The sequence below is a fragment of the Alosa pseudoharengus genome, unplaced genomic scaffold (assembly GCF_046254945.1).
Source record: "Alosa pseudoharengus isolate Yale_2024_CS ecotype anadromous, Long Island Sound unplaced genomic scaffold, YU_APseudo_1.1 YU_APseudo_1.1_scf_14, whole genome shotgun sequence".
Classification (NCBI taxonomy): Eukaryota; Metazoa; Chordata; class Actinopteri; order Clupeiformes; family Clupeidae; genus Alosa; species Alosa pseudoharengus.
The window spans coordinates 20749231-20762296 of record NW_027468609.1 but is presented as its reverse complement, the minus strand read 5'-3'; the positions used below and the strand labels follow the sequence as shown (position 1 = coordinate 20762296).

The window sequence follows — 13066 nt, the reverse complement described above, 5'->3', positions numbered from 1 at the left end:
AGGATAATAGAAGTAGATGTCCATAAACCCCTCAGTAATTCTTTTCCCATCTCATATGACAACAAAATGAAAATAATATTTTGAGCCTGGCTTTATCAGACAATCTGATTTTGTTTTATAAAATGTATGCAAATTAATGCATTTTAATGAGATAAGGCCTAGTTTGATAAACATTAAAATGTAAAAAACTTTCAATACATTATATACATTATACATATATTATTTAATTTTTTTGCCCCCATTCACCTGTAGTGTCACAACATATTACAGAGGTCAGTGACCTCTATCTGACCTCAGAGGTCAAACTTAGAATGCCTCCAGATCTTAAATTAAAGCTTAGGTCATCAAGAACAAACGCTGAAAGTTTCATGCTTCTTCCATAAAAAGCAAGATCGTCCCTATTTTAAGAGCTTAACAGCCCCACTAATAGGCCTATTACACAAAAAGTCTTCAGAGGAGGATGCACCTTCTTCCCATTTGAAAGTGAGGGACATCAGAATGTAAATGCTGCATGGGATTTTGTGCTCCACTGAGTTGGCTGCATGCAACAAATTGTCAGTATTTATAAAGCTATCTCGTTAGTGCAGACCCTAAGATGACAGGGGAAAAAGAAATGTTTTAAGTTTCTGAAGCGCACAGGAAAGTTTCTTTCCTTACAAACAATGCTTTTTTATGAATTATTTGGAACTTATATGCAGGAAATGCAATATGTTGGACCTTTAAAAACTGTATTGCACTACATAGTAGCATACTGCACTTCACACCAGAAACTAAAAAAATGTTGTTCAAATCAAAGTTTTTTTTTACTTTCAGTAGGCCTATTCGCTGAAACATCAGGTCAACAACAACAGCAGGAGGCGCTGCAGGCCTCTGGTCAACAGCCATGGAACTCTGGTAGAGGATTTTTCACGAGAATGTTAAGGGCTCATTTGTGTCTGGTTCTGCGGTGGCTTCAGAGTAGTTTGTCCATTTAGCTTGCTGACTTTTATTTTTGAAGTAACGTAACTTGTCTGTTCTCTGTGCTTGCCTGGATCTAGTTTGTCTGTGTTCTTATTTAAGATAGATATACTTAATTGCAGTGCTAATGTAAACCCATATTTTCAGGCTTTGACATTTCCTTATTCAGTGCAGTGCAGTGTTGTATTTGGGTAGCTAGCTAGAATTAGCCAGCAACTTGCTGGCTTGGAGGGGTGAAATGGCAACGGTTACTGTTCCAGCAAATACCAGTGTGTTTCTGCTGGATATTGAAGGCACTACCACACCAATCACCTTTGTAAAGGTAACGTTCAGCACGTTATTGTTGCAATTAGACAGCTAGCAAGTTAGCGCCACCCAGCTAACATTAGCTACAAAACAGTTGGCTAATTTAGATTTCTGCCTCTGTGATGTTAAGGCTTTATTTTCTTTCCCACAGGATATACTGTTTCCCTACATCAAGGAGCATCTTGAGGATTATTTGTCAGATCACTGGGAAGAGGATGAATGCAAGCAGGACGTGCATCTTCTAAAGAAACAGGTCAGATGGATGACTGTCAACGCGAAACATGTTAGCTCATTTACTTGGCTAAGTTAGCTATCCATTGCCACATGGTCTAGCTGTTATGATGAAGGCATTGCTAACGGGCTACTTAACGTCTGAATAGATTATAACCCATTTATCAAATATAGTGTCGTAGAATTTGATGTGTTATGTTTCTTCACACTGGGCCGCGTGAATCGTTTTGTCATTTGCAAGGAGTGGTACTGTCGGTGGTAACTTTAGTGGCAATTTGTATGGCCATAGGTCATTGCATGGTTAACCAGATTCGCAGATTTGACTATTGCGGTACCCTTGCAGTCCAAAACCATAATAACAAACTCATATTTGATGCTATATAAATGTATCATGTTGTTAAACCTATTTTTGTGGCGATGGTCTGACTGAGTAATTAGGTTATGAGGCTACTGTTGGAAAATCAATTGGAAAACCACATTTAGGTCTGTCAATATTGTCTGAGAGGGATCCTCGGTAACACCATCCATCAACCTTTGTAGGCGTCTTCCGTTTGGTTGTTCAAAGACTGTAAATAGTCATTAGATTCTTCAGTTACTTCCACAAACGGTTAACTTGTTCACTGTGCACAGAGCTTGAACCTAATGTGCTAATGTGAATAAGTGTGGCACTTTTTACCAAGTTTCTAAATTACTTTTAGGGCAAGTGCATTAGTGCACTTGTGCATCCTCAGGCTTATTGGCACAGAGCTCACTGAGGCTTGCCAGCTGGTATACTTATGACCTCACTCACAGCAAAAGCTCACCCACAGTGCCAGTCTAGGCTGTGTAGACTTCTCCTCCTAATATTGTCCTATGACAATGCATTCATCTCAAGAACGCTTGCCTATTAAGCCTGGATGAAAACATGCCAAGATTCCATAAAGTTAACCATCCATTAAATCACCGGTTTTACAGTATAGCCCTGTGGATAGGCCTTCATAAGACTACCGAAGCATTATGAGCATTGGAATGTAGCACCAAGGTTCAGTTTGATAAGAAATGTGCAGTGATGGGCTGGGCACTGATCGAACATTATTCACCCACCCAGTGGCCTAGCCAGTGAATCTCTTCTTTGATTCATCCAACCATGACCTCTCAGGTCACCCCTTTCTATCTTTTCTCTTATAGACAGAGGAAGATCACAGACTGAACCGAGCAGGCCCAGTGCATGCTGTGGACCAGACGGTGCACACTGACGAGGAGAAGGCCATCCGAGAGGTAGTGGATAATGTCCTGTGGCAGATGGCCGCTGACAGGAAGACCACCGCACTCAAACAGCTGCAGGGGCACATGTGGAGGGTTGCGTACAACACTGGGAAAATCAAAGGCGAGTAAGTGGCTGGAAATGTGTTACTGCTCTAACAATCTATAATTCACACATTTAAATGTACATTTATTCACTTAGTAGATAGAGATGATTTGTGATGGCTTAGTATGTTTACAGTTTATTATTTCTGTTTAGGTTTATGGTATTTAGCAGACACTGTTGTCCAAAGCAACTTACACCGACAAAAATAAACAATCAATAGTTTTGCTTCCAAGATATCAAACACAAACACACAATTGTGTTTTTTCTTTACAGTAGCTGAGCGACAGGGATGTATAAATTGAAACAATATACATAATGTCCGTTCAGGATGTGTAAGAAATTGGTTATTGATTATGCATTATGGGTTTAATTGTATCACAGGGTCCTGCACCCAGATAATGATCTAATACGGAAGTTTTGTGTTTCTGAAGAGAAGGCTTGCCCATTCTTTAGTATTTAGTGTCAACATGCCTTTAGAAGGTGAAAGTGTCATATGCACAGTCAATGTAAACATTTGTGTACATAACAGGAATACCAGTTAGATCACATAGTAAAATTAATTTCTACTTTTTCCCTCCAAAATGAGTTGAAATAACTAACATGCATTTACAGTTGGACATTTTCCAGATTAAATGTGCCTATTGTCCCTTTTACATAGACCGAGGCGGGACAAAGTGTCTCGCCAAATTTACTACCAAGCCCCCTAGACATTTTGCCGAGTTTTTTCGTTCCGGCACCAGTGTGAATGGGTCAAGGCGGAAAGGGGAATCTGGGCGGGCATTTCGATTATATGTCCAGCCCACCACAGGAGATTGCAAATCAATCTGATCAAAAGCAGCAATAGCAGAGACACCACATTATGTCAATCTATAAATTCACAAAGTCTCCAGTCATTCAATGCCTGCTAGAGTTGACTGTAGCTTGGAATGCAATCAGTTGCCATAATAGGCTATCATAAAATCCAGCGAAAAAACAAAGCATGAACTCATGAGCGTCTGTCTGCCCTATATGTAGGCCTATATCCTCTGATTGTAATGCTTACAGATATCTAGGCGATATTTGTAACATTTGTTTTGTATTTGGTCTGTTATAAAATCATGTAGACCTATTGAACAATTTAAACACATTAGGAACCGCAAAGTTGGAGACGTGCATAAAGACATTGCTGCAAATTTAAAACCGGATTACTCTGGAATGGCTAACTGTACAGGGGCTTTACACCTTTGTGTTCGGTAAGGTCTGCTGTTTATTCTGATATGGTTTGTCATGTGTTGAGGTAAAGTTCGCGAAGTACTCCACCAAGATGAATGGGTAGGGAGACGGGCGCAAAAAATATGATTAGATTAAAGTTACTTTTCTCGCGAACCGTTTACCACAACAACTAACCACTAACATCGTTTAAAAGCTCTTTCGTGTGATAGCCTACATGTGATGTCTGTGATGAATAGGCTACTTCGCAAGTAGTTCAGCAAATTTGGGTGGGACAGAATACCTTTACAGAGCAGCAGCTCTGGCCATATCGGCTCTGGCTCACATGATGTACTGCTTTAAATGCATTATCGCTTCACTACCCAACACGCGAACAAAAAAGGAAAAAAAAAAGAAACCAATGTGCTTATGTCGTGATTTCCGTTAGGCCCAGGCCTAGAGAAAAGACAGCTATGGTAACCTAACAATTAGGATTTGCTTTGCCTACACTGCTGTTTGGTTGTCCCAAACTTTGAGACGATCCATACTCGCATTAACTGAATCTTATCAACCCGAACTGCGATGTTCCAAACAGAGTGACAGGATGCAATGCCTAATAATCTCACTGCCTTCGGCATAACTGCTACAGTGCGCCTAGGCCTACTGTTAAACACCTGAAAAATATTAAGCTGCTGTTTTCTTTTCATGACGAGCAGGCCTACGCTTAAATGATATATGACTGAATGGAACGTTGCGTTTTTAAGCGCCAGAACTGCTTATCACGTCGTGTGACAAAGTTTACACCAATCATCATCTTCTAATGTATCCTTATGTTGAGATGTCCATTCTCTTTGCCCTAGGCTATCATATGTGCGCGAAGCATGTTTCAATTAAGACAATACACAAGCTATTTTTTATTGTTGTAATATTGAATGATTTCATGAATAAATTGTACGCACAGTGCGTACAGGATTACAGCTGGCGGCGCCACTGACCAAGGCCACAGTGTGAACCTCTGATTTTCAAAGGGGAATCACGGCGAACGCAAGGGGCAACTCTTCTCTTCAATTTCCCTTCCAAATTACTTTTTATTGTCTGAAGACATCTATCGCAAGAATCTAACAGCAACAGCAAAGCAAATGCAAGCTAACTAAAGTGCAGTCGGTTCTCCCGCCATGTTTTTTGAAATCACACACCTGCTGTATCTGAAGCCCCACGCACGCATAATAAGGCCGACTATAGCTCTACACGCCCCCTGTTGCACGTCACAATTTAATTACAGTGCATGAAAATGCACTGTACTGTTCTTCCTAGGCAACTTCTTCTTATTATTATTATTATTCCGCTTACCACTTTTTCTAGACGCAATTTCTCTTGAACAGTTTAACTTAGAAACTTCATTCAAACTTTGTAACGTAGGTATTCAAACGGACAAAGCTGCTATGTATTTTTCATCTTTGTAACTTTTATACTTTTTAAACTATTAAAGAAAAACGTTTTAAAATTCCCCATAGACTTAACATTGCCGATTATGACATCATAATACGGCCATTAAGCAATTAGAATCCTATGGCAGGTGTTCAGGCCACCTGGATCTCAACTGCCAGTCTCAGGCTTTAAGCATACAAACTGGCCCTATTAAGACTACACATCCTGTTAAACTGCTTCCTCTGCCAAAAACTGTTTCAAAATAAAAGTCCTCACTACAATATTTCACTGTTAAACAATTTAACCCTTTAAACTACTGAACTTTTTAACTGTTTAGCCATTGTAACTGTTACTTGTCATCAACTATGACTCCTACCCACTGTAGCTAGTTAGCATGGTTAGCATAGTTAGCATGTTAGCATGCTAATTAGCATTTTTAGCAAAATTACTAAAAATGATTAGCTAAGTTAGCTAAGTCATATGGTTAGCATAGTTAGCATGCTAGCATGTTAGCATGCTAGTTAGCATTTTTAGCAAAACTGCTAAAAATTATTAGCTAAGTCACATGGTTAACATAGTTAGCATGCTAGCAAGTTAGCATGCTAGTTAGCATTTTAGCAAAATTACTAAAAATGATTAGCTAAGTTATTAGCTAAGTCACATGGTTAGCATAGTTAGCATGCTAGCATGCTAGTTAGCATTTTCAGCCATTAAACTATTTGAATATCAACATTCATTAAACTGCTAGAAAACGTTAGCTAAGTAGCATGGTTAGCAGGTTAGCATTGCTAGCACTACTATAAAACATTAGCTAAGTAGCATGGTTAGCATAGTTAAAAATCTTAGCATAACTGCTAGCGAACATTAGAGCCATTCCAACTTTCAGTTATCGTCAAATATCTACCTATGCACAGCCATTAAACTATTTGAATATCAATATTCATTCAACTTCCAGTCTGTCAACAACTTTTAAACTATTTACCTTCAACTTTTAAACGGTCTACTTTTAAACTATCATTAAACTATCTATTAAACTAGCTGTCTATCAACAACTTTTAAACTATCTACTGTCTATCAACAACTTTTAAACTATCTACATTCAACTTTTAAACAGTCTACTTTTAAACTATCAACTTTTATTAAGCTATGCAACCACTATGTCTATCCTAGCATCACCGTAGTAACCATCTCTTTATTATTATGACCGCCGCTAGCGAAGCGGTCATATAGGGATTGTCAAAGTTTTTTTTTTTCCCCCGTCATCTACTTCCTGAATTTTTGGCCAACGATACCCGGGACACCGAACCACCGGGGCACATGAAATTTGGTGGGTATGTAGCCCCACTAGACTTTTACGGAAACATTTCGTTTCGTCCCCGGGGTCCACTCCCCCCCCGTGCTGGGCCCCCCGAACCGCAAAAAAAGCAGTTTTTCCTAAATAACTACCTGAACTGTGGCACCGAGGATGAAGAATCTTTTATGGTATGTTGGTCTCAAGGGCCCACATCAATCTGGCCCATAATCACTCATTTGTGATTTGCACCCCCCCGGTAAAAAATGAAAATGCAATATTATTCTGCTTTAATCGTCCCTATCTTCAGTTAAGATGTTCAGAACTGCACCAAATTGTATGTGTATGATTGACCTGGCATTCTCTGGGGGTATGCCAAGTTTCGTAGAATTTCATCCATGGGGGGGTCTTTAAAAAAATAGATTATGTGTACATTTAGTGACTGTACACTCATTGGCCTGTAGATGGCGGTGCACACATATACACATGCACACACACACAGGCACCCACATACTATCGGTATTAGAACGGCTGATACATAATTACAAATTCAGTAGGATTAAAAGAAAGCCAAAATAAATATTCATCATCATCATCATCATGGCTGCATTTCCAGTATTGGCGATAAGTAGTCGTTTGTCCACTAGATGGTGCATCGTTGCAGTGAGACGTAATTTTGTTGGAAGTTAAACGTGGGTTGGAATACAATGGCCGCTTCCTACAAGGACTATAGTTTACCGCAGAGAACGTCTAATAAGGATAGGATGATGTTCACATGAAATGTAATTCCCATTTCTTCTTGAAGCCGAAATAAATCTGAGGATGTTTATCGGACATGCTTGGTTTTTACTGCAGGTACGTTAATCTTATAATATCAATAAGGACCTAGGCAATGTTACCGTTAGCGTTGGTTGAGTGATGGAGGCCAATTTGATTGATTGCATTTGTAGAAAACTATAAATGCGGTTATACCAAGCAAATTGATAACAGCACTGTAATTGTATCTTTCGACTGTCATTTGTTGCACGTGCTACAAAAATCATTCTGTGCAATGGAAGATTTACCAACGTTACACCGATCGATCTGATACAGTTTTGCCTACATGCGTGAGACTGAGACGCCTGTTTATTTTGTTTGAAGTGCGTGCAGGGTGTGAGAGGGGAATCGATGTGCTTTGATTCCAGCTTGGTAGTTGTAGTCTGTGAAATTAAAAAGCACGTGTGTGTGAAGTATCCAAACAATGACACCTTCATTTCATTATGGCTGCTTTAGCAACACACCATAAGCTACTGTGTAGGCTAGTGGGTCCCATTTAGAGGTGGCTACTTCATTCGCGCTTTCCTTGACTCATGGAGCTGCGTGAATTTTATTACAACTTTTCGCCACGATATGGCAATTTAAGTCCGCTTGATACTGTAAGGCTTAAGCCATTGGTTTCCAAAGGAGATTTTATTTGTGTCGCCAGCATAGCTTATTGACAATTTATGTTGTAAATAGGCCTACCTTATAAGCCTACCTGTAGCTTAAGGAAGCTAACAGCTTTCTATTAGGATCTAGTTTGTTAGTTACAGTTTTGTCATAACTCCCTGATGCATTTTTGCATTTAGAATAGCCAGAGCGTGAACAATATCGGGTGCCTATGGACTAGGCTCGCTTGGTGAACCCAGCCTGATCTGCCCGCTATTTATTTTTTGATTTCTTAAAAGATTGAGCTTGGTCTGGTGAAAGCCAGACTAGCCATGGACCTCAGTTACACAATGCAAGGGAACATGAATCAGCCTATATTTGCACGAACAATAACGGACAACAGCTCTTCAACTTTGGCCCGTTAAAATGTGTATGAACAGTCTAGCGACGCATTTCATCAAGGCCCATTTGGACATGTCAGTTATTTGCACCACTAGTAAAACAGCATTTCGTTTCAGACTACTGTTACTTAATTTGTGCATTAACAATAACGTTTCAGACTACTGTTACTTAATTTGTGCATTGACAATAAAGTATTACATGAACTAAAGATGACTAAAATCTTATGTAGAAGAAGAAACATTCACAAAAAAATCCATCCATCCAAAAATGACCTTTGTTTTTGATAGCTGTTGAAAACGGCTGAGATGTTTTTGTAAATAAATAAATAAATAAACAAATAAATAAATAAATAACATTATGCTGATACCTTTTGCTTTTCCCAAATACAATGTAGCCTACAGGTGTAAGTGACCTTTCATCAATCCAGTTGCAATGGATGAACTGTGATGAACTGCCCTACTTGTGATTGTTTAGAGATTTTAAAGGTTTTATAACAATGCTACATCTTCTTTGGCTATTCTACAATCTATTCACCTTTTCAGCACCAGTAGGCTACTTTCTGTGCAGCCGCACACACACACTCAGGCATGCCAAACAAGCATACACAAAAGTTTCAAGAGTGGGGGATGGAGTAAAATATGGAGACAAATTGAAGTGTGCTTTATTTTCGCGGAACGGATGTACAGGACTGAGCGGCGGTCATATTTTGTACCGCTATGCGGTACATCTAGTCTGTTTTAACTATACATGATATTTTACATCACAACTTTAGCATTTTCATGCACTGGTAATTCCTTGGAATTGCATTTCTAGTTTACTATACTGTAGCTGATCCTGGCTCCCTAAAATGCCGCATCATGTGAACAGATCAGCAGGCCGGCAAATTTTCATCTCGCTTTCAGACACAAAAAGACGGCAAAAAGACGTCTCCCTCTTCCCGCAAATTTAGCGGGATCTTTGTGTGAAAAGGCCTTATGTCTAATTCAAGTACAAAAATCCAACTGGCTACTCAATCCAATGGCTACTCAATAATTACTAATGAATGGTGTGGTTATATGATAACTTAAAAGTCTGCAACAGGATATGAAGATGACTGATATTATCTTTGTATGTTACAGAGTGTACCAGGATGTAGTACCGGCCATCAGAGGGTGGCGAAGGCAGGGGATGAAAGTCTACATCTACTCCTCAGGGAGTGTGGAGGCACAGAAGCTGCTGTTTGGATACTCTGTGGAAGGAGATCTTTTAGACGTGAGAATTTAATATTGTTCCCATGGAATTTAAGCCTGATTTAATGACAGAGGAGCATATAACCCATCACAGCAAATTCAATCTGGGGTACAGGCTTATTTCCTTGGTGCTTTTGGGTGTTAAAAGTAACCTTTTTGCACCTCTGGCTCCCAACCTCTAGTGATAATTGGTGTAAAAATGTGGAATGCTTAAGCGTACATTTTTCCATTTACCTATTGCCTGAAAGTAATTGTGGTGAATAATTACTTAATATTAATCTTAGACTGGCAAACTTCAGGAAAAACTCAGGAATCAGGTTTATTCTGTTACAAGCAGAGAGGGTACAAAAAATGGTCTATGGTCTATGTAGCCTAGGCCATGGCCTCTGTTGGATCACCCTCTCTCTTCTTCAGTTCTCCATGTTCTAATCTTAGTCTTACAATGCAAGTTAATCACTTTTGTATGGGTTAAAGGTCCAGTATGTAGGAAATAATGGAAAATAAACTGTAACCATTCCAAAAATGATCACCATATGTTGTCAGAGAGTAAGGAAACACGATGAATTGAAGTAATGGCTTATTTGACAACACTACTCTAACCCGTAAAACCTATGAAAAAAATGAGTTACGGGGCGGAATCTCTTGGAATTTTCGTTTATGTTTTGAACGATTAATTCTAGAATAGCGTATTAATAATGGGCTAGCGTGTCCTCCTATTTGGGTTGCCAAATTAGCGAAGGCCAACTGTCAACAGCTGTCAGTTGTAGTCATGAACGCCTACGAGAGGCAGGCAAATTTCCAAAATTAAAACAAACAAATTAAGTGCACATCGGAGGAGCTTCCTGAGATGGTGACGTCTTCGTCATACGAAGAATATCAAGTCTGACGCAGAGCTAGCCATATTTCTCCACGACAGGTAGCCTAGGCTAAAATTCATCTGCATCGCTAACTTCAGCAAAATATGTTACGTTGGTTAGAGAGGTATGTTTTGTTTTCACGGTTTCCGTAATGTGTAGCTGGGTCATGGTTGGAGAAACGTTAAAGCAGCTGCAGGTCAACTAACGTTAGCTAAGTCTTCATTACATCTGGCAACCCAGAAGAGGCTCGCGTCTGGTAGTCTTGAGAACGTTCACCAGTGTTTTGATTTTGGCCTACAGAACGTTCGGTAACAATCCTACAAATTGCACCTTTAAACAAAGAAGAAATGGCGGCAAAACAATCCCACGTGATTGGTTCTCCACTTGGCGTCAGACACACCTACTCACACCTACTTCACACCTATCTGAATAGCATGAGGAGAGATATCTTATATATCAGAAATATCACTTATAAAATGTTCCAAACATTCTCACAATCAAATCATTACAACCCTTGTACTGAGACTATTACAATGATACCAAACATGAATATATTTACATTTCATGACACATTATATCAAGGTAACATCCTTTGTCTTGTGGACCTGATAGCCCTTAGAACCAGTACATTAGCATTTCATTGGGGGAGGGGAGGGTGTCTTTGTTTTAAACCAAGAAGGGCCACATGGCCAACTGAAACTAGTCTTGAAACTCCAAAATAATTCCCATCATGCCTTTGTTGTCTTCAGCTCTTCGATGGGCATTTCGACACAAACATTGGGGCTAAAGTGGAAAGCAAAAGCTATGAGAGGATCGCAGAACGGATAGGCTGCGCGCCTGAAGAGATCATGTTCCTGACGGACGTCACAAGAGGTAATGACCTTTTTTCTGACACGGACAGTTGTTACTGGAAAAAGAGTTAGTGTAGTACTTAGCAGTGTCTTACATGGTTAACTTGTGATGGTAATTTGCTTTTAATGACCTACTTTATGGTCTTACTTATCTGTTTGCAGCAACTTTCACTCAATTGTGGTGTCTGTCAGTGTGCATTTCTGTGTGTACCCATTTGCATGGTATTTTACATGAATTTTGAATTTTGACATGGTATTTGCATGAATTGCCAGGTACTGTTTTACTTAAGACGAGGTTTAAAATGGAATAGTCTCATACTGACTAATTGATTGATTGGTTGATAGATCAGTTAATTGATTGATTGCTTTTGCTGTGTGTGCTGCTCGCAGAGGCAAAGGCTGCCGAGGAGGCGGGCTTGAACGTGGCGGTGGTGCTGAGGCCAGGCAACCTGGAGCTGACGGATGAGGAGCGGGCCCACTACAGCACCGTCACCTCCTTCAGCCAGCTGGAGCTCAGCAGCAGACCTTAACATAGACGCCACAGACACCTGCACGACTCATCCTCCTCTAGCTTTCCCTTTCCTCAGTCTCTCTTGCCAACATTTCCTTTGGATGTCTTTTCGTATTTTTCTTTCCTTCTTTTTTTTATTAAGTCCTTATTTATGTGGAAAGGTAAAGCGGTGGTCTCAGATACTGTTTAGTGAAAGGATGACTAAAAGATACTGTGTTTGAGAGAAAGCGGTGTGGTTAGTACAGTGCTACCACAGAACCTGCCATAAAGATGTGTGAGGCGATCTGAATGTTCCAGTTCTTTGGTTCCACTTATGAATAAAAGTTTTTGAAGAATGATCCAGGTGGCAAGTGCCAAACAGGTCTTAGTGAAATGTCCTGGTTTCAACCAGGATTTCTGTCAGTCCTAGAAAACAGTAGTATAAAATCAGTGTTATGTCTGTGTGTGTGTATTATGAGAGCAGGGATCCCTCAAATTCATTCCCTCATTCGACTTCATAATAGTCATCCTCCTCATTGGTGCAACATATTCTAAATCCATGTTGATAGTAAATTGAGTGGATGCTCTGTCTAAGTGACTAATACCACGAGTGAATGTTTTTGTATGGGTCTTGTGTGTGGGGGTGGGAGCATACTGTTTGCATGACGTTACTTTGATTTGTAGAAGAGTGTCCAGCAAACTATTTGTAGCACTGAAATTATGCAGACATAATGGCTCCCTATCATATTCACAAGCCCCCTGAATAAGGACACAATAGTCTGAAACAGGAGTCACTGTGATACAACTGATTTGCGGCAACATTTTAATAATCTGAAATATTACAAAGGTTGTCATTACATTTTTTTTTAAGTATCAAGAACTTGTAGCTACAGTATTATGTTTGATTGGAGTACTGTATTGTGATGGCCTGAAATGAAATCCCTTCTTTGTTCTTTTGATGGAAGATCAAGAATGTGAGTTTGTTAAAAGTCTAAGATGGTATGCATTTGTGTTCTTCTCAGTGGCACTTGAGACACCTGTGAGATTTTGCGAATGGGAAGTAAACACATGGAAAACATCC

The 13066-nt window shown here is 39.7% G+C and overlaps 1 protein-coding gene across 1 annotated transcript; it reads left to right on the top strand.

Moving 5' to 3' along the window:
• The first annotated feature begins 895 nt into the window (after positions 1 to 895).
• enoph1 (enolase-phosphatase 1) lies at positions 896 to 13063 on the top strand. The gene is made up of 6 exons (XM_076284150.1): positions 896 to 1279; positions 1415 to 1516; positions 2662 to 2864; positions 9677 to 9809; positions 11394 to 11517; positions 11886 to 13063. The coding sequence occupies exons 1-6, from the start codon at positions 1196 to 1198 to the stop codon at positions 12023 to 12025; spliced, it is 786 nt and encodes a 261-aa protein (XP_076140265.1). The 5' UTR covers positions 896 to 1195; the 3' UTR covers positions 12026 to 13063.
• Positions 13064 to 13066: the final 3 nt, after the last annotated feature.